The sequence below is a fragment of the Crassostrea angulata genome, chromosome 2 (assembly GCF_025612915.1).
Source record: "Crassostrea angulata isolate pt1a10 chromosome 2, ASM2561291v2, whole genome shotgun sequence".
NCBI lineage: Eukaryota > Metazoa > Mollusca > Bivalvia > Ostreida > Ostreidae > Magallana > Magallana angulata.
Window position 1 is genome coordinate 46,344,890 of NC_069112.1, and position 22,830 is coordinate 46,367,719.

A 22,830-nucleotide genomic window follows, 5' to 3' on the forward strand; every position below is an offset into this window, starting at 1 on the left:
TTTTACATATAATGATTAAAGTCATAACACATCCCACCCCTGGTTTCAGGTCAACCAATGGATCCCCCACCCAGCTGTTCAGCACCCTGATGATCCTGAAGGCGGCCTGCATGCACAACCAGTGTTACATAGACCGCCTCATCACAACCTTCATGAAGGTCCTCCACAAGATGGCCCGCGAGCACCTGCAACCCACCTCCACTGAGACAAGTCCTAGTAAGTGTAAACAAGTACCGGTAATATGTAAATATAGTCCCGGTAAGTGTGAAATAGTCCTATCAAGTCTAAGGTTTTATGGTCCCGGGGTCTGGTGGACAATCACAAGTAAGGACTAAGGTCCTGTTTATCTGTTGCCAGAAAAAAATGTCTTCTGCTCATATTTACTAGTAGATCCTTAGTGGCCACCAAACCCTTGGCAAATTGTTAGTTTAATTTCTAAGCAAACATCGGGTCCCTCCTTTCTATTTTTCGAATTTTTTCTGATCTGGATCTCTAATTATACTCTTTGTTTACAGTGGCTAGTGAGTTGCTGATTCTGAGCCTGGACCTGGTAAAGAACAGGGTAGGAGTGATGTCCCTTGAGATGAGGAAGAGTTTCATTGGTCAGATCCTGGTCGGCCTGATCGAGAAGACGTCCGACCCCAAGGTCATGAAGGCCATCACCAAAATGGTGGAGGACTGGGTCAAAACCAAGGTATACAGTCACACGGTTTTACATTGATAATGATTGGTTAAATTTTAAGGTCATTTGTTTAGGTCAAGGTCATTTGTATTACAAATGACCAAAGGGTCATGACAATCATCACCAAAATGGTTGTAAACTAAGTCAAAACAAAGGAATGATAGCTCAGATTTTGAGGTCAAGGTCATTATTATAAGAAATGGTTAATAGGTGATTACATCAATATCTGTTGAATGCCAAATTTTTTGTGGATTTTGTTGTTCAGTTGATCCACGAATATAAATGTTCATTAACTAACGTGCAAAACTAATACCCGGTAATGTATTGATAGAATCAGTGACCAGAAATATTTGTATTCTTGATATTGTCAATTTTACTTAACCCACAAAATAATTGAAGCCCACAAATACTAATAAAACCACAGACGTTACTTTTAAAATCTTAAAATCCTAAAAAAAGCCAAGTGCATCGGACCTGATGTGGTGGTGCATTAAAAAACAAACCGAAATAAATTTTGGAATGCCTTAATTTCTATATTTTGTATGACTCCAGACTCCCATCGCCATTAACCAGTCGCCCGTGATTCGGGAGAAGGCCATACTGTTGGTGAAACTGATGCAGCATGTGGAGAAGAGGTTCCCCGAGGAGCAGGAACTCAACGCCCAGTTCCTGGAACTCGTCAATTACATCTACAGGTTGGAGCTTGGAAATTTTATGTTTCTTTCAAGAGGGCTAGACGTAGGAGGCCATTTCTAGATTATTGCAAAATCTCCTTCAGAAAAAGAGCTCTGAAAAATGATATTAATTTAAAGCTAAGATTTTTTTCTGTACTAAATAATAGGGTTTTGGCTAAAGAAATTAATTTTTCAGAGAGAAAAATATCTCAACCCTTCGAATTGAATTGTATTGACTTCAAATTGATTTTTTTTTTAAAAAAAACAAATGTATATGTGCTTTTCACTTTCTTTTTGAATATCAGAGATGATAGTTTGAGTGGAACAGAGCTGACCTCTAAGCTGGAGCCGGCGTTTCTAGCGGGGCTCAGGTGTAACCAGCCACCCATCAGACAGAAGTTTGTTGAGGTAAGGGATATCTCTTGCTAATATAAGAATATTCGTTCATTCATTATTATATACAGTAAAACACGGTTATAGCGAACACGCTTATAATGAATTGACGCTTACAGCGAAGTGATTTTCATTCCCCGTGACTATAATATTACATGTTGTCAACTTGACGGATATAACGAATTACGCTTATAACGAAGGAAATTCGCCCGTCCCTGGCGCTTCGTTATAACCGTGTTTTACCGTACCCCCTTCCACTCCCCATAAAGAAAATAAAAAGTTGGGGGGAGGGGGTTATATTTTTTTTACAGCATTTTACGCCCAACCCAATTTTGGCGAATATGTATTATACATGTGTTGTGCACAAGACTTTGCGGTATCTTATGTGTATAGGAATATTTGTTAGTCATTAAAATACCCTCTTTCACTCCCCCTTAAGAAAGTAGAAAGTTTGAAGTAGGGGGATATATGGGGGAGGGGGGGGGGGGTAATGATGGTAACTTTGTTGTCCGACCAGCCTCCTTAGTAAGACTAATTGAATTTTCTCCCCTGCAGGTGTTTGACAACAGTATTCCCAAGAGGATCTTTGACCGCCTCCTGTACATCACCTGCTCGCAGAACTGGGAGTCCATGGGCGGCCACTTCTGGATCAAACAGTGCCTGGAGGTAAGGAAAAAAACGATTAATGTTTAGGTTCTCTGGCAAAAAATTTCAAATGTTTAATCCAGCAAGCAAGATTTTAATTTGAACGCTATTACAAAATTTGCAAAAAGGTGATAACTCATTTTTTCATGTTTTGACTTGAAATTAAATAAAATATTGAGTTATTCCCCTTTTTAATATGGCAATCCTTTTGGGATGCCTGTGAAACAGAAAATAAATTATGTTTGGCCTTAAATCAGAATTTTGCTTGACTGAATCCTACAACATTACCAATTTGACACATCGTTTCCATGTGGTTTATTTTACAGTTGGTGCTAGCTGTAGCAATGAGCGGACACACGATACAGAGCTCATCTCCCATGAGTCTCCTGCCCTCTGCCAGCAGCATTGTAAATCTAGCAGACAGCCACGAACGTGCCGCCTTCGCCAACATCATGAAGATGAAGGAGGAGCCGATGGACGTCGAGTCCGTGGACTCCAACAAAGAAGAGGTAGGGAAAGGGGAATAACTCACCTCTGCTCTTATTGAAGAGGGATGCATCACTTCTACTCTTATGGAGAGAAACATTGAAGTCTAAGAGTAGGGAATGAGTAACTATACTGCTGGATTTTATTTTATTTCATAGATTATTATAATATTACTTTTACCATATACATGAAAATCATAACTCATTTTTTTTACGTTGTGTACAATGATGGGATTGCAAAGTGTGTATATTTCGCATGTACATGTACTGTAACTTATCTGAAGTGGAAAAATGATTTGCGCATGTCTTTGTGTGGAGCATTCATGGACATGCATATTCATTTTTTGACCTTTAACTTTATACCTTTGACCTTTGAGTTTGTTCTGTTTCAGGAGGAGATTGATATGGAGCTAGGGGGCGTGTCCTCTGATGACAACACTTCCTCTAAAGAGCCCCCTAAAAAGGAACTCCAAGAACCAAAACAGAGCATTAACACACTGCTACAGAGACAGGCCAAGTTCCTGGAGGGGTGTCGCGAGGTCAAGGTAAGTTATAGTTCCAACTATGAGATCAAGGTCAAGGTGAGTTTTAAATAGCACTCAACCATGAGGTCAAGGTCAGTTATAAATAGCACTGAACCATGACATCAAGGTCAGTTGTAGATAGCTCTCAATGCTGAGGTCAAGGTGGAATTATTAATAGCACACAATACACTGTATCTGAATGGAAAACTTCTTACCAGCAATGTTTCAAAAGAGAATTTTACTTTATCACCTCTCTTTCTCTCTTTTACACAGACTGTATCGTACCTGGCCGCCCTCTCACAGCTGTGTCACTGCACCACCGACCTGACCCACAGTATCTGGGTCGACATCTTCCCCAGGATCTGGAAAATCCTCTCCGAGAAACAGCAAGGGGTAGGTGGCATATTTTTTCTAAAAACCTTGAATATAGAGGCTTATAGAAAAATAAAATGTGTCTTAAGGTACTTCACTACACCGAGACTTATACTTTTTAAGACACTACGTCAAAAGATGGCGATTTAAATGTTTTGTTAAACTGTTTTTATCAATCGATTCAGATGTTTATCGTGATAGCTCAGTGGTTAAAGTATCAGGCTTGTGAACCGCAGGTCATGAGTTCGAATCTGCCTGCGGCTTTTGTTCATGTTTACTGAATGAAATTTTTGAAAATATCATATTTTATCTAAAATTGCACATTTTTTCGCCTATTTGACACATATACTTCTTATCCATCATGCCATCTATCATAATCGTGTAATTTTCTGCTGATTTGAGAGAATATTTCAAGGTGTAGTGAGGCACCTTAAGGTTGTTTCTTTGACCAAAGATTTTAGAATATCAAGCAGGCAGGGATTCTTCTATTATGCAATAAAATCAACTGATGTGATATTTGGACAAAGTGTCTAACTACTGATTGTTTATCCTTATATCTTCTGGCCAGGCGAAGATGGCTTTGAGAGAACTGTTGATTTAAAAAAAAAGTTCTATGCATTTGATCCTGATTTTAATGAAGTGTCTAAATTATGCTCATGATTCCATATTTATTATCATACATCATTTTGAAAAGCTGTCAATTATGAAAAATAAAAGAATCAACACTGTGATACTAATGGACTGATTTGCTTTTTACCGAGTCTTTTTTCCTAAATCTCTCAATTTATAATTAAGACAAATATTTTTGAGAAAGCTGTTAATTTTGATGGTTAGATAAATTAACTCTTTGCTATTGATGCATATTTGAGCAAATTGGCCAACTACTGATTTTCTCTTTCCCTAAATCTTCCTGGATAGAAGATTTCATATGAGCTGATTCCCCTCTGTGCTATCAATGCAGATTTTGACAAATTTGATAACTTACAATTTTCTCTTTCCTGATAATTTCTTGGACAGATGATATCGGGCGAGCTGATCCCCTTCATGTGCAGTGGTAGCCATGTCATCCAGAAGGACTGCCACCCCAGCTCCATCCACACGTTCCTGGAGGGGCTCTCTAATGTGGTGCCCCCCGTACAGATTAGGCCTGCGGTGCTCAAGGTCAGTAATAGGAGGTTTATAAAGGGAGCTCTATGACCATGGCCATTTTGCTACACCATTCAAACCTCCCGGAGAAGAAGAGTTCCATATTCAAACTTTTTTAAGGAAGCCGTTTTGCCAAGACCCGGTTTTTAGACTGTTTTAACCTCCCAGAAAAGAAGAATTCAGTATAGAAAAAATGTATTATAATAGAAGAATTTTAAAATTCGGACCTAATCAAGCTGTAAAAATATCACTGACCATTTAAATTTCCTGTAGAATAAGAGTTCCATATAAAAAAACTTGTTTTAAGGAAGCTGTTTTGCCAAGACCATATTTTTAGACTAATTAAACTTCCCAGAAAAGAAGAATTCCATATAGAAAAAAAAAAAGAGAAGAATTTGAGAAATACTTTAATCTAATCCCAACCCAGAATCATTTTTTTCTTTATTCTCAGTAACACTATCTCGTTTAAACGTAACCTGTGTCGACTACTATCAAAACTCATCTTTCTAATGTCCACTGAATAGATCTTTGCAATGAAATACCTTTTTCAGATAATACATGTTTTTCTTCTCTTTCTCAGTACCTGGGTAAGACTCACAACCTGTGGCATCGAGCTTGTCTGCTGCTGGAGCAGCTGGCCTTTGACACCAACGCTCAGCAGGCCTTGAAGAATCGCCCTGGCAGCGAGTACGAGTTTGAGCCAACTCAGTCTTCACAGCAGGTGAGTTCATTATGAGAGCAAGGTTTTTTTTTTTTTTTTAATTTTCCCTTGCTTGTAACAGTGATAAACGCATATGTTTATACAACTGCTGTATATTTTAAAAAATTTTTTTTTGCTTTGAATTGAAAGTTTGTGGCTATATGGATTATCAATTTAGTTCAATACAGTACAGTTCTGTAAAACTTTATCATCATGCCACATTTTGATGCTCTTCATTGAGACTATTTTCATGTAGCATTGCATTTCTTTACATTATATAACCCAACTTTAAGACAGTAATGAAAAGAACTTTTAAACTTCTGTTTAATTTTCTTTAATTTTCCTTTTGACAAAAAGATGTTATTTGATATTCATCTGACTCCATCAACATAAATAAACATCCTACCTTCTGCATGCATGCAGATTCTGGAAAAAGTTGCCTCACCTAGACCCTAGCTGATATTTAACCATTACATTACGTGAAACATGTACATCAATGCATGCATGCTAAGATTCCAGGAGATCTATTAACATGAAAAGCAACCCTTGTACCTTTGTTTCCAAGAATAGGTTACGATAAGAGTTGCCTCTCTTCGACCATGTTGTTTGACCCATAGTATGATACATTACAGGAGACACTGGACTGCCTGTGTGAACTCTACTCACTTCTTAAGGAGTCAGACATGTGGACCGGACTCTGGCAAAAAAGGTCAAAGTTTACTGAGACCAACACCGCCATAGCCTACGAACAGCATGGCTTCTTTGAACAGGCCCAGACGGCTTATGAACAGGTCAGGTTTGATTTACTTTAAATGTGTGAGCCCTTTTTTATTTACTAGATGCTGTCAACTGTAGATTCCTTATTTTATGCGAGTACTTATTGCCATGATTCTACTGTTTTTCATCAAACGCGAAAGCGTAAGTTTGCGAATGTCGAAGTTTCATCATAATTACGGAAAGTTTACATCTGTCCCAAAAAGAGAAGTGAGATTTTAAAATTTGCGAGATGTGCCATGCGATTTTATGCGGATATTAATTCATTACGTCAAATTAGGAATCTGCAGTATTTGGATAATCAGATTTTAATGGTTTATTGTTTCAGTGTATGACCAAGGCCAGACAGGACCACAACGCGACCTCGGCCCAGCCGACTGTTCTACCGGAGTACCGACTGTGGGAGGACCATTGGATCAGGTACTCTCTTTTCTTTGACAGTTTTTTTTTCTTTGCTTAACCATAGTTCCCTTCCCCCTCCCCCCCCCCCCCCCATCTTGCTAATGTAAATACTCGACTAGTATGTAGTCTCAAACACCTTTGCATCAGCAACACCCATGCATGGCAATTTCAAGACTTGCAGTACTATAATTCTATGTTAATGTTGTGACGAGCTTCTTGATTGGGATCTGTGTATTGAATAAATAAACCCCTGCACAGATATTTTGAGATTTGCAATGCTATTATTTTCCCCCATGATAACATAATTTTAGCTACATATATGTATGTGTGTTTTTGTAGATGTTGTAAGGAGCTGAACCAGTGGGACCTGCTGCTGGAGTACGCCACCTCTAAGGGGAACACCAACCCCCACCTGGTGCTGGAGAGTGCCTGGAGGGTGCCCAACTGGTCCGTCATGAAGGACGCCCTCGCCCAGGTAACCCCAGGGGGCGATTCTCCCAATTTTATAATTGTATTTATGATACTGAAGAAGTCATAGACTAGACATACAGTGATTTTTTTACATCCTATTTAGGTTGAATTTTTTATCCTTTCCCCTACAAGAAATTACAGATTTTTTTTTCTTTATTGATTCTGACTGTCCTTTGCCTCAATGAAATTCTGTCTCCCACCCCCACCCCCCACCAGCACCAAAAAAACATGTAACTTTAATAGATGTTGGTTTGTTGAAACTAATACAAACCTTACAAAAGTTATTCTGACTAAGAGCAAGAAATTCAAGATTCAAATTGAAAATAATAAATATAAAGTTAATTATACATGTCTGTACATTAAATTTTAATGAAAAAAAATTGACTTTGAATTGAGTTACATAAGAGGAAAGCATTGATTGCATGTACAGTTTGCAGAATTGTGGGTTTGAAGGCCTCTTGTATATACATATACAAAGTTAACATATTAAATTCAAGTCAAATTGTTGTTTTACACAGGTGGAACTGAGTTGTCCCAAGGAAATGGCCTGGAAGGTCAACTTGTACCGAGGCTACATCGCAATCTGTCACCCTGACGACCATCATCTCAACATGGTTACCATGGTAACATGACAATTTTATAATGAAAGAAAATTGTGTAAGATTGATCAAGTCTTTTCTTGCATGGTAGTTTTAAACCTTTTACAGAACATATTTTTACAAGAGTCTTATTATTGCAGCAGTTTTTAACTTTCAATTGATAAATGAGATTTTAAATAGTACTTTTTTTTTACCCATACTTCCTTGAATATTGAATTTTAAATTTTGGATTTTGACAAATCAGGTTTTTAAGGGCAATTTTCCCCAACTATCAGAGAATTTAATCTTACGTTTGCATACCCATACTGACCATTGACAATTTTTGAGTTTCATTCCCATCAAAAAAAAAAAAAATTAATGTAAGATTTTTTCCTCTCAAAGACTTATAATTGATTTTTAATAGAACAATAACGTGTTTTTGAAAATGAGAAAAGTTCAATAAGTTGGCTCATGGTCAGTAATCAAAATTAATTTGAAACTGGCCGAAGCTTTTTTTTCCAGTGGTGGTCTTGTGATATCTGACCTTCTGACTTCACCACAGATTTGGGATTTGTGACTGTGTAGGAGGTTGATATAATTTTTCACAGGGGTTTTTTGACTTCGACAAACCATGAATTTAGGAGTTGTATCAATGTATCGGTTTTGACCTATTAACTTAGCAGGTTTTTGTGTTTTTTTACCTCTGACATGGGTGTATTTGTTTATTTGATTGAAAAGCTGCAAGAGTAATCCTAATTTGCTCGTTTGCAGTATGGAGATCTCCATCGTCTACTTTCTGAATAGCAATTAGACAATGGAGAAATGCATGACCAGTTAGAGGTAGCAAACGATTACACCCCTTCTAATTCTCCACAGATTGAGCGTCTGGTGGAGGTCTCCAGTAACCTGGCCATCAAGGAATGGCGCCGCCTGCCATCGGTGGTGTCCCACATCCATGTCCCGCTACTACAGGCGGCGCAACAGATCATGGAGCTTCAGGAGGCTGCCCAGATAAACCAAGGCCTGCAGCCCGCCAACATCAACCGCAGCTCCAGTCTCCACGATATGAAGGCCATCGTCAAGACTTGGAGGTGAGTCCAAGGTTAAGTTACAAGACTTGGACTTAAGTCTTGTGTTAGGTATTAGGAGTTGAATAATAGTTGATTTGAAAGCTGTGGTCAAGACTTGGAGGTGAGTCCAAGGTAAAGTTACAAGACTTGGACTTAAATCTTGTGTTAGGTAATAGGACTTTAATAATAAATGACTTGAAGGCCATGGTTAATACTTGGAGGTTAGGTCAAGGTTAAGTTACAAGACTTGGACTTAAATCTTGTGTAAGGTAATATCTTCAAGGCTATCATCAAGACAGGGTCAATGGTTAAGTTACAAGACTTGAACATGTGTTAAATAAAAGGCCCTGAATAATTAACGACTTAAAGGCCTCTGGCGAGACATGGATGAGAGTCCAATTTTAAGTTATAGTACTTGGAAGTGAGACTTTCATGTAACTTAAGGGACTTGTAAGTTAATTAAGTGATGAGTTAAAGGCCATCATCAAGAATTGGAGGTGAGTTAAAAGAAACGTGAAATAAGGCACAGATTGGTTTCTACAGAAACATGTACCTTACATACTGTAAACATGGTAAACCAACTATTATTGTAGACCCATTTTTATTCACGGCGACTTTATTTTGCAATTAATTGCCCATAAAGTGGTCCTCTTTACCTAAACTAAAATCTCTTAGAGTACTTTGTTTATTTTAGCTAAAATTTTCAAACAAATTTTCCTCAAAGATTTCTCAGCAGCTATTTATCGCAGATGCTTGAAATTTTAACAAACTATTTGTTTAGGCATGCAAAATTGTGGGATGTATTTCTGTACCAATCGGATGCCAGCTTTCTGTTAAATGTCGACTTTGCTTATTTTGCATATTCACATCAGAGCGGGGGTATCACTAGTGAGCATTGCCTCACAGATATCTTGTTTTTCATTCCATTGATTAAAGGCAGGTGCAGACAAGGAAGTAAAAACTTATTGGGTTCAAACATTGCTCAGAGTATTCAACTTTACAGCTACTTAATTACTCAAGGTTTAGATCATTGAAAAAGTCAATGCCCTAACTTAAGGAAGCCTTATTATAATACATTTTGTTTTGACAGATAATTATGGTGCTTTATTTTGGAAATAAGATCGGTACTCCTTTATAATTCCTAGACATCCTTGGTATTAAGAACAGCTAAAAGCAACATTTCTAATTGCTTTTTTTTATGTCACTAAACATTCAGATGGTTGGCTATACAAGAGACCAATCAGCCCCGATTTCCTTGTCTGCATCACCATCATTTCAAAATGAAAGTTTGAAAAAAAAAATTGTTTTGTTTATTGATTAGAAACAATTTCTAGCAACTTACAAGTTCCTCTCCTTAAATATAACAATAGTCGTCATGAATATAAATTTAGAACAAAAGAAAATATAATATTGATATACACAAAGAAATATTACTTAAATATCAAGGATACGTCTATAAACTTTGTACAGGAGCAAAAATGCTTTAAAATTTGTTGATATTTAAAGGTTGGTTGTTGTTGCCATATAAAAGTAAATTAGTATCAATACAGTATTGACTAAAAAAAAAAAATTTAAATTGTTTACGCACAATACACGATGCACACTGCCTGACGCACAATGCATGAAGACCAATTGCAATAGGTCATCGCAATAACAGGATATAATAATGGGCATCAAAGGCAAGAGTTTACGTAGCTCAATCGTTAGAGTCATGGACATGTACCCAGGTGACCTGTGTTCAAGCCTAAGTGATGACATTTTTTCCCCCTCATTTTGTGCTTCAATTTATGATTTTAGATTTATGGTTCCATCTCTTTTCACAAATAGGATGAATGACCTTTTCATTGCTCACAATGAAAATAATCTAGTTGTTTTGTCGAATTATTTGGAGATTAAGATAGTTGGCTGTAGGAGAGACCCGGCATCTTTGATTTCCTTGTCATGCTTTTTCATGAACCGTCTGCCAATAGTTTCATGCAGACAACCCAAGGTTCCACTAAAGTTAGATAATCATGATCAGAAGTATAAAAAAAAAAAGGGTGCTTGCTTTATTATGCACTTTCAGTACTTAGATCCTACCTCTTATTTTTTTCAGGTCTGCTCCTGTTTTGAATTTATCCTTTGGACTTTTTGATTTTGAACTCTAATTTTATTAGTGGTCCTTGTTTGCTCTACTCCTGTTTTGTATTTATCCTTTGGACTTTTGATTTAAACACTGTTCGTTATCACCACATTATTTTTTTTTTCTCTACTAGGAACCGTCTGCCAATGGTGTCCGACGACTTGTCGCACTGGAGCGACATTTTCACATGGAGACAGCACCATTATCAGTTCATCGTCAACCACTACGATTCTCATGCCCAGCAGGACCCGGTAAGGTCATATGACCTTGTTCATTGCTAATTTTACTAGTTAAAAGGGCATTTAAATGCATTTAACACCAAAAATAGATAATTTTATATACATTCTTATCATATGGAATGATCCCCCTCTGACTGTATAAAGAGACCACATTTTATAAAATAACTTAAAGTTAAATTCAATACTTTTGAGTAAACACAGGACTGTACAACTGAAATATTTTTTTTTTTTACATAGTTACATGTATATGAGTTATCAATAGTATGCAATTTTTAACCAACATGCCAACTTATGGAAGCTGGGTTGTCAACTTATTACTCATAGGTCTACCTTATTATGAATATTTTGGCCATTAACTATTTTTTTTGTTAACTTAATATGGTAAAGAAAAAACTCAAAAACTTGAAATCTGAATATTTTTCTATATAGACCTCTTGTTCTTAAGGAGATTAATATATTCTAAAAATAACCATGTCCATTCAGCTCTCTTAATTTTGGATTTCTGATGGTGGTTTGAATGATTTATTTTATTTTTTTTGACCTTGCAGGCCAACAGTAACCATTCCATGCTGGGGGTCCATGCCTCTGCCCAAGCTATCATCCACTTTGGTAAAATTGCCCGCAAGCACGGACTGACAGGGGTGTGCCTGGACTCGCTAAGCAGGTTAGGAAATATTATTTACCCTTTTGGAATTGTTATTAACCCAATGAAAATGTTATTTATTCTATAAAGATGATATTTACTCTTTGGAAATGTTATTTACTCAATGAAAAAGTTATTTACCCTTAGCTATGAAAATGGTATCAATGCCATCGAAACTGTTTTATGAATTGGAATGCATTGGAAACGTTATATATGAGTTGAAAATGTGAGTTAACCAATTGGAAATTTTAATTATAGATATAATTTTTACAGTACATTGCATACAAGTTTTTTTTTCATCCTGTAATTTCTATCCACAATCAGCTTGTCTCATGTAAAATATTAAAAATTTGCTCTTGAAGCAGTTGTGTTAGATCATATGAGAGATGGAACAGTTATGTTTACTTAGCTTTGCCAAGATATCCCTTTTACTGCGTATTGTATTCGGGGTCATTTTTGCTTTTTGTATTTTTTTTTTTGTGTTCAGAAAACGGTGCATTCTGAATCAAGTTTTAATGCTATACCATGCATATATGTTAATATGTGCACGGTAAAAACAAAGTACATTAAAAGATATGCTAATTCAGTTAGGTGCTTATTTGTTGAAAAATCAATTTCTAATACAGTAACTGTAGAATGATGCCAAATGAAATATGTTTACAGTAATTCACAGTGCTGTAAATTTTAAAATGTTTTCCAGGATTCACACCATACCCAGTGTGCCCATTGTGGACTGCTTCCAAAAAATACGGCAGCAGGTCAAGTGTTATCTCCAGATGGCGGGCACTATGGGCAAGAACGAGCTCCAAGAGGTCAGTGTTAAGTACTGTAAATGATGTAAATACTGTAAATGATGTAAATACTGTAAATGATGTAAATACTGTAAATGGTGTAAATACTGTATCGAATCTCTGATGATTTGCGATGGTATATGATTTTTATCCAAAACTCTGGGAAAATACCATAAATGAGGTAAATACTGTAAATGATGTAAATACATGCACTGCTATAAAATCTCTCATGATCTGCGATGATATATGATTTTTATCCAAGGCTAGGGGATAGAAAACACATAATGAGTTGGATAAAAATCATATATCATTGCAAATCTTTCTTCTTATCACATTGTTTTCCTCATATTTTGTTAATTAATTAATTAATCTTTTCTGTAAACATTAGAATTGTGTTAACAAACATGTCTTTAATTTTCTAAGATATTTTAATCAGTTAATGAAAATAAAAATGAAAAAGCATTAAATGTTTCACATTTATAACTCTACACTTTTCAACTGAGTTATTTTGTTACTTTTTTATTCTACTTTAATTATCTGCCTGAATCTATGTAATGTTTAATTAAAAACACACAGTGGAATCTTATATCAAAAATTTATCCAATGAGTGATATCCACCGCATATTGAGCTAAACATGTGATAAGTACTGTAAATGATGTAAATACTGTAACTACAGATTTATGTCATATCAGTACTGTAAATGAAATACATTTGGCTGTGTACTGTATATTCCTAATTCTACACTAGTAATTTATTCAACATTTAAAATATTTTTCATTAAATCTAGAGAATATAAAATGTTATCACGAATGCTGAATTTAATTCATAGTTTATATCTGTCTGGAAAAGAAAACAAGATTTTAAAATTTGCGTGTCTTGCTTACTGGGTATGGCAATTTTACACAACGGTATAAGTATTTAATGAATGCAAAGAGATTACGATATGACGAATTTAAATGTCAACAGAATTTTATTTGGTTCTAAAACAACGAAATTTGGACCCAACGAAAATATGTGCTTCTACAGTATATACAAGAGATATACAATGTAAATTACTGAAGTTTTAAGAGCTCTGGACAGTTAGTTTAAATTTTTTTTGCCAATTATTTTTTCAATTGATATTGTAGTGAACTAATAAATTTTTCATTGTTTTTTTGCATCTATTATATAATAGTCAATATTTTCATTCATTAAAGGTTGACATAATGTTTGAGCAAACACAGTTTACTGTGAAATCATTATAATTCGTGGGGGCCAATTTTCGTGGATTGGTGAACTTTTACAGGTTCGTGGGGACGTAATTTCATGTATTCTTTTATACAAACATATGGACATATGGTTTTATAACACTAATTTATTAATTCGTGGAGGATGCAAATTCGTGGATGAGAAGTACCCATGAATTCCACAAAAGTTGAGCCACCGGGAAATTTAATGATTCCACAGTAACTTGCTAATGAATTGGACATGAGTAATTATCAAAATTTCAGTGAATTATAATTTATATATAATATTATGTACTGACAGTAAAACACGCCTATAGCGAAGTCCCAGGGACCGGCGATTTTGCTTCGTTATAAGCGTAATTTGTTATATCCATCATGTTTACAACAAGTAATAAGGTGACGGGGAATGAAAATCACTTTGATGTAAGCGTCAATTCATTGTAAGCATGTTCACTATAACCCTGTTTTACTGTATTGCCAATTGTGGTCTTCGCCATATGGTACTGAAATAATTGCAAGCCTTATGTTATTTTTTTTGGAGTGTGACCTTTTATCTATATTAAACATTTTATATGTTAGTTGACAGGTTATTAACATGCAATAACATTTAAAATTGTTAATATATGTAAGAGTACATACTTAGTGTCTAGAAAAATATTATTATTTGAGTCAAACAGGTGAACTTTGTTTAATATATTGAAATGAAAATGTGCTTTATTAACAATATATACATATTAACATTAAACTTTAAGATAATATTTTCATTTATTTAAGGTCATATTGTTTGAGTAAATACAGAATGACGAACTTGGAAATGAATTGAAGGTCTTTAAACCTTCAAACAGTCACCTACATTAACCTACATCAGAGTTTTTTTTAAATTTTTCCCCTTAAAGAATGGACTACTTATATTGTTAAGGAGGCTGGATGGTCAACAAAATTAACCACCAAGCCCCGGTGCCATAAAACTTAGTCGAGCTCACTTTTGATCTCAGTCTCACTTTTCCACTATATGTTACACTGGTAAAAGTGAGACCGAGATCAAAAGTGAGCTTGTCTAACTTTTATGGCCCCGGGGCCTGATCTGTCTGGTAATTTTAGACATGATTTGTCAGCCTACAAAATTTCAATTTTGTTAAAAAAATCAAAAAAAATAAAAAAAAAATCCATACATGTTGTCTTCATTTGAAAATTTTGGTGTTTTACTATATTTTTTATAGAGAACTCTTCTTCTTAAGGAAACAAATATAGTCTAAAAAAATGGCCATTTGCGTCCACTCAGAGTTTACTTTGGGTTTACTCTGGGTTTGCTTTTGGGGTCCACTTAACGCACTAAATCGTGAAACAGACTCTTATTTTATCTTACCATCTTACTGCCTGTCCTGTAATTCCTGCTCCTAAATGTATATTCCAAATACACACACAATGTCTTTTTTCAGAGGTATGCTTCTGATAGGAGTTTACTCTCTAGGTCCATCTAGGTTTACTTTGGGTTTACTTTGGGTTTACACCAGTAAACACAGAGTAAGCCCCAAAAGTAAACCCCGAGTTTAGTAGGTGTTTATTTTCTGTTAGGTTTGGTCTGATCAGTACTGTTCTTCACCAAAGAGTAGAGGTTGAGTTGTATGTCATTTACTATTAACAGTATTTTCTTGCCCCACACAGGGCCTAGAGGTGATCGAGTCAACCAATCTCAAGTACTTTACCAAGGAGTTTACAGCTGAGTTTTACGCGCTGAAGGGGGTGTTCCTCGCCCAGATCGGCCGATCAGATGATGCCAACAAGGCATTTAGCGCAGCTGTACAGATGCATGACACGCTGGTCAAAGCCTGGGCACTCTGGGGTGACTACTTAGAGAGTGTGTTCACCAAAGAAAAGTAAGTAAGAGGGACTAGTGGAACTACTTGCATTGGGAGGGGGATCTATTTGTCTCAGGAGGGGGAATTTCTAAGGCTCAGGAGGGGAGATTTCTTTTTTTCAGGTGAGGGGTTCTGTTTGTCTTGTGAGGAGGATTTTTTTTGTCTTCAGAGAGGGGGATCTGCATGTATTTGTCTTGAGTGGGATGAGTGGTTTTTTTCTATTAGGTGGGGGTATCTCTTTGTTTTGGGAGGGGGGTCACTTTCCTGGGGAGTAGGATCTCCTTGTGTCAGGAGAGGGTTCTCTTTGTCTTAGGAAGTGTGAAATTTCAATATCTCTGAAGGAGGATATCTTTGTCTTTGGAGAGGGAATTTCTTGGTCTTAGGAGAGGGGAATCTTTGTCTTGAAAAGGGGTTTTCTTTGTCTCAGGAAAGGGGATCTCTTTGTCTCAGGATGAAGGATTTCTTTGTCTCGAGAGAGAGAAGATCTCTGTCTCAAGGGGAGGTGGTTCTTTCTCTCAGGAGGGGGAATCTCTTTGTCTTGGGAGGGGAATTTCATTGCCTCCAAAGGGAGGGATCTTTTTGTCCAAGGAGAGGAGTTATCCTTGGACTCAGGAAGGGAGAAATTTCAATGTCTTCGAAGGATCATTAGTTACATGGTTTGTAGTTGACCTAATATGGTTTATACATGGTCAGTAAATTCCAGATGAGTGAATGAGGAGCCTGATCCCCCATATGGAATTTACTGACCATGTGAAAACTATATTAGGTCAATTACAAATCACGTAATGATTATGTCTTACCGACGGCCTTTGTTTTAATGATTAAAAGTAAATAAAAAATGAAAATTAAGCTTTCATAACAATATTGCAAGTTTCAGTATGAGGATAAAAAAGAACGTCATTATACTCTAAGAATAATGTCATAATGCTCCAAGGGGAGCTGTATAGAATATACGTGGTCTCCATGTGACCGCTGTTAGCCAATAATTTCCTTACAATTTAGCAGGAGGTAAGATATATCTTTGTCTTTGGAGAGGGAATTTCTTTCTCTGAGGAGTGGTGATCTCTTTGTCTTGGAAGGAGGATTTCTTTGTCTCGAAAGATTTGATCTCTTTCTCTCAGAAGGTGGGATCTCTTTTTCTCAGGGGTTTGTCAGGAGGGGATAAACTTGTCCTGAAAGGAGTTTCCTTGTTACAGGGGGTGGGGGGGGTCTACTTTTCTTGGGAGGGGATATCCTTGTCTTAAGAGTTTGGGGGTGTAACCACTTGTCTTTGGAGGAATCTCTTTTTGCCTGTTTTATTATTATCATAATGTCCCCTGGTTTTGCAACTTGCAGGTTTAAAATCAATTCTCCACACATAACAAGAAGATGAGATGAATTGTAGTTATAAAACATTACATTCTTTTTACTTTCATTTTAGGAAGACAGAGCTGGGAGTGTCGGCCATTACTTGCTTCCTCCACGCATGCCGCCACCAGAACGAGAGCAAGTCGCGCAAGTACCTGGCCAAGGTTCTGTGGCTCCTGACGTATGATGACGAGAAGTCGTCGCTGGCAGAGGCGGTGGACAAGTACTGCGTTGGGGTGCCACCTATACAGTGGCTACCATGGTGGGTCTTCATGTTAGGCAGTTCTGTCACATTTTAGCATGTTTGTCATGTGTATATCTAGTCCTGACCAATCGTGTGCAGTATTGTATATAGAGAAATATATGCCCTGTTTTATTTTTGCCTCTTTCGCCGTCGTTGTCAGCGGGTGAATTTTAGACAGGGCGAATTGAAATGTATCAAATTATCTCTCTTTAAATACAATAATATTGTGTCAAATCAAGTTGAAAACAGGGTGAAACCTTTTGCAAGTGTAGAAGGCGAAAATAACATGGGGTAAAAATAACCCTGTATAGAGTAATTCGTAATACTCGTTTGTGAATCATATAAATACCCAGGTGTAGTGCATACGAACATTCATAAATGTTGATCAGATGTGGCAACTAGCATACATATAAATTACATGTTTGTACAAAAAAGTGTTCAGTTTAAGGGCTCCATTTGCATTTCACACTTAAAAGTGTCAATTCAATTGTCCAGGGGTACTGTTATCAGATTACATTTGTCTGACGTGTGTATATTTTCTAACATATTTTTGCAGAAGGAGGCTTACATAAAACAATTTACATATGATCACACATACATGCAGATTAATAGATACATTCAGAAAGTCAAAGACTAATGAACCTGTTGTAAAACCATTTCCCACCAAATATTGTACACACTAAATGTACTATGTTTACAGTATTTCATCCCCCTGTCTTCTCTGTTACAGGATCCCCCAGTTGTTGACCTGTCTGGTCAGGAGTGAGGGGCGCCTCATCATGAACCTGCTGAGTCAGGTCGGCCGGATGTACCCCCAGGCTGTCTACTTCCCCATCAGGACCCTGTACCTCACCCTCAAGATCGAGCAGAGGGAGAGATGTAAGTCATAATCTAGGGCAAATTTACTGTAAATTCAGTAGATTTACAATAAATAGCTATTAACAAGTCAGAGGGAGAGATGTATATAACAGTCTAGAGCAAATTTACTTTATTTTCTGCTGATTTACAGCAAATTGATGTAAACAGAGTGGAAGGAGACATTTCCAGTTAACTGTTAAATTTGAAGATTGCTGTAGGTAGAGGGATAGATGCAGTCGTAAGGAGCAATTTACTGTAAATTACAGTAGAGTTACGGGAAATTGCTGTTAACAAAGCAGAAGGAGAGATGCAAGTCATAATTTGTTTGCATATGTAATCAGGTTCAAAACTGCAAACCACTGTAAATCAACATTTATTCACAACAACTGTGTTCTGGGATTGACAAGTGATGTAGTTGTTTTAAACAAGACTGTGGTGTGTGAATTTTAAGACAAAAGACTGAAATAAAATTCATTGTAGATAATATCCTTTTTAGCTCACCGAGACGAAGTCGGGGGGAGCTTATGCTATACCCTCGGCGTCGGCGTCGGCGTCCGGACCTGGTTAAAGTTTTTGTTGCAGGTCCTGTATCTAACTTATTACTTGTCCTATCTTCACCAAACTTGCATGAATGATGCATCTGGACCTACTAATGGACTTGAGAGACTTGGATGCTGAATCTGGGCCATGAATTTCAGATGCTGGAGGAGGTTAAGGTGTTTGGAGCAGGTTAAAGTTTTTGTTGCAGGTGCCCTTTGATAGCCATTTCTAAGTTACTACTGGTCCAAACTTCACCAAACTTGCATAGATGGTGTGTCTTATGATACTGATGCACCTGACAGGCTTGAATGCTGAATCTGAGCCATAGGTTTCGGATGCTGGATGAGGTTAAGGTTTTTAGAGCTGGTTAAAGTTTTTGGAGCAGGTGCCCTCTGATGATTATATCTTACTTACTACTGGTCCTTACTTCACCAAACTTGCATGGATGGTGTGTCTTATGATACTTTTGCACCTGACAGGCTTGAATGCTGAATCTGAGCCGAAGGTTTCGGATGCTAGATGAAGTTAGGTTTTTCGAGCAGGTTAAAGTTTTTGTTGCAGGTGCCTTTTGATAGCCATTTCTAAGTTACTACTGGTCCCGACTTCACCAAACTTGCATAGATGGTGCGTCTTATGATACTGATGCACCTGACAGGCTTGAATGCTGAATCTGAGCCATAGGTTTCGGATGCTGGATGAGGTTAAGGTTTTAAGAGCTGGTTAAAGTTTTTAGAGCAGGTGCCCTCTGATGATCATATCTTAGTTATTACTGGTCCTAACTTTACCAAACTTACATGGATGGTGTGTCTTATGATACTGATGCACCTGACAGGCTTGAATGCTGAATCTGAGCCATAGGTTTCGGATGCTGGATGAGGTTTAGTTTTTTTGGAACAGGTCACATGTTTAATATGTGTAGGTAATAGCACTATTTCAAACTTGCATATATGATCTAAATATAATATAAATGAATGGCAGAGGTAGCTTCAGATGCAGATCCTGATCTCCATTATCAAGGATGCTAAAAAATATATCTTAGTTATTTCTGGTCCTAACTTCACCAAACTTGCAAGGATGGTGCGTCTTACGATACTGATGCACCTGACAGGCATGAATGCTGAATCTGAGCCATAGGTTTCGGATGCTGGATGAGGTTAAGGTTTTAAGAGCTGGTTAAAGTTTTTAGAGCAGGTGCCCTCTGATGATTATATCTTAGTTATTACTGGTCCTTACATCACCAAACTTGCAGGGATGATGCATCTCATGATACTGATGCATCTGACAGGCTTGAATGCTGAATCTGAGCCATAGGTTTCGGATGCTGGATGAGGTTTAGTTTTTTGGAACAGGTTACATGTTTTATAGATAATAGCTTGCATAATTGATTTAACTATAATATAAATGAATTGCAGAGGTAGCTTCAGATGCAGAGCCTGATCTCCATTATCAAGGATGCTAAAAATTCTTCTACCTCACTCAAACCTGCTTGATAGATGTGTTTGTTGTTAAATGATTTAACATGATTCCTATGATATAGTATTCTATGATATGATACACTATTGTTTTATATGATACAATGTAATATCATACATTATATTGTAAAAAGTTATATGATATGTTATGATATTGTATCAATTTTTTTGTACATTATTATATGATATTGTATTATGATATTGTTATGTATAGTATTGTATATTATTATACAATATTGTAGAATATGATATTGTATAATATATGATTTTATCGAATGATATTGTTTCATATTATATTGCAATATATGATATTGTATCATATGATACGATATTGTATATTATAATTATAGCATATCGTATGATAAAATATTGTATAATATGATATTGGTTTATATAATATATTGTTATATAATACATGAAATTGTATTATATGATATTATAAGATATCATATAATATGATATTGTATAATATGATATTGTATCATTTGATATGATATTGTATAAAATGATATTGTATTATATAATATCGTACTGTATCAGATGATATTGTATCATATGATATGAAACAATGTTTTATCAAATTATATTGTATCATATGATACAATATTGTGTATCAAATATGATACAATATCATACAATACAAAATTATACTATATTATACAATATAATATCATATGTTACAATATTGTGATGTATTATGTGATATGATATAGTATCAAATAATGCTATATTGTATTTATATTAGATATTATGATATTGTATTATGTGATTAAATACAATAATGTATAACACGATACAATGTCATATTATATGTTACAAAATCATATTGCATCAATATTTATTACAGTATTATATTGTATTAAATGATATATATTGTAAGTATCATTGGATGCAATATCATATTTTATATTATTGTATTGATAAACATTGTATCTTATAATAATGTATGAAATGAACATAGGATTATCATACAATTTTTTACATATGATATACGATATTGTGTCAAAACAGTATCCATGAATATCCAAGATCATTAACTATGATTTTCATATCATATGATAAAGGTGGTTTTAAAGGTGATGCCTCATAAAGTTGATGCCTCGTCTCGGTGAGCTTTGTAATCTGTGATTACCTATGTTTTTTTTATTATAAAAAATGTCAAAGAAATGTTAGAATTTATTTAAAGACAAGATTGGTCAAGATTATTCTTCTTTCATTTTCAGCAGATATAAAGTCCTTTTATTGTTATATATAAAAAGAATGAAAATTGTAGAAACTCTTTTACTTGTTGTGTGATGTGCCATGTTTTATAGACAAGAATGGTTACCTGAGAATAGAAGTCGATTTACGGTAAAGAAAAAGTTTTGATTCTGCAACATGATTTTGTGTAATGTGGCAATTCCATGCTTTTTCTTTTTCCAAGACAAAAGCAGTGTTCCAAGAGCAGAAATTTTGAAAAGCAGTTTGATTAAACGTTATTAAATGTGGCATGTGATTTTTTTTTTTTTAAAGACAAGAGCGGTGATCCAAGTGCAGCACCAGTCAGCCGGACCCCCTCCACGACCCAACAGTCCTCAGCGGTCACCACGACAACTGCAACAACGGTGACCACCACCTCCTCTGGTCCCCCGGGGTCGTCTGTACCCTCCACCCCCACCACTCCAGGGATATCCCTGACAGGTAAGGGACTTTGACATTGTTTAGGATGATAAATGTAGGGGGTACTGTAAACCAACTTTTATTTACGGTGACTTTATTTCGCGATTAACTTCAGAGAAACTGGTTTGCTACGACTAATGTTTGCAACCAAGCCTTATCGAGACCCATGTTGTTCTCACAAACATATGACAAGGAATGGTTCGCGGCGAGAGATATTCGCGACGACGAGGCTCTCACTAACCTCGCGAAAATTTCTCACAGGCGAATAACAGTTGGTTTACAGTATTCTTCAAACAGATGGAGAAAATAGCATGGCATATGTAAATCAAATTAATGATCGTGATTCAAATATAATTATTTGAATAGCTTATGCACTCAGAATTTAAAGTTGTGAATGAAAAAATTTTCATACATATGCATATACATATGAAAGTTATTCCACTTTCTTTCATAATGATGGGTAAAGGCTTAATTTTATTTTTTGGATAACTAGAAGATATCTTCAGTTCAAAGAAAATGTTAACACCATGAGAGATAAAATCATGTATGCTTACTACTTTTGTCTTTTATGGGAACAGTTTTGCGAGGGATACATGTATCACTAGTTTATCCACACCTGAAATTAATATTTCGAAAAAAAATTCTCTCCCTTTGTTGTGACAGAGGAGCCCCTTCAGGCAGCCACCCCCGCCTCAGCAGGCACCACCCCCGGTGTTGCCGGTCCTGGGGGTCAGAAGAGCGGACAGCAGACAGATGGTGGTCCCATCAGGGCCCCCGCCCCCATGTGGAGGTGCAGCAAAATCATGCATCTGCAGAGAGAGCTCCATCCAACGATACTGAATTCACTGGAGGGGATTGTTGACCAGGTATGTACAAAATATTAAGGGGACCTCCACACCTCATATTTTTTTGT

General features: G+C 36.3%; 1 protein-coding gene across 5 annotated transcripts in view; it reads left to right on the plus strand.

Annotated features, from left to right (window-relative positions):
• Positions 1–22,830, plus strand: part of LOC128173471 (transformation/transcription domain-associated protein-like) — a 70,015-nt gene that overhangs the window by 35,777 nt on the left and 11,408 nt on the right. For all 5 annotated transcript variants that reach the window (XM_052839166.1, XM_052839162.1, XM_052839161.1 and 2 more), the window contains 23 exons: positions 50–216; positions 516–694; positions 1,235–1,377; positions 1,662–1,764; positions 2,305–2,415; positions 2,721–2,903; positions 3,272–3,424; positions 3,677–3,796; positions 4,793–4,936; positions 5,502–5,642; positions 6,254–6,412; positions 6,724–6,815; positions 7,137–7,272; positions 7,787–7,891; positions 8,723–8,937; positions 11,172–11,289; positions 11,826–11,941; positions 12,621–12,732; positions 15,604–15,815; positions 17,218–17,406; positions 18,119–18,267; positions 21,771–21,938; positions 22,581–22,783. In XM_052839166.1, the coding sequence (XP_052695126.1) occupies positions 50–216; positions 516–694; positions 1,235–1,377; positions 1,662–1,764; positions 2,305–2,415; positions 2,721–2,903; positions 3,272–3,424; positions 3,677–3,796; positions 4,793–4,936; positions 5,502–5,642; positions 6,254–6,412; positions 6,724–6,815; positions 7,137–7,272; positions 7,787–7,891; positions 8,723–8,937; positions 11,172–11,289; positions 11,826–11,941; positions 12,621–12,732; positions 15,604–15,815; positions 17,218–17,406; positions 18,119–18,267; positions 21,771–21,938; positions 22,581–22,783 (3,418 nt within the window). The remainder of the gene's footprint in view (positions 1–49; positions 217–515; positions 695–1,234; positions 1,378–1,661; positions 1,765–2,304; positions 2,416–2,720; positions 2,904–3,271; positions 3,425–3,676; positions 3,797–4,792; positions 4,937–5,501; positions 5,643–6,253; positions 6,413–6,723; positions 6,816–7,136; positions 7,273–7,786; positions 7,892–8,722; positions 8,938–11,171; positions 11,290–11,825; positions 11,942–12,620; positions 12,733–15,603; positions 15,816–17,217; positions 17,407–18,118; positions 18,268–21,770; positions 21,939–22,580; positions 22,784–22,830) is intronic.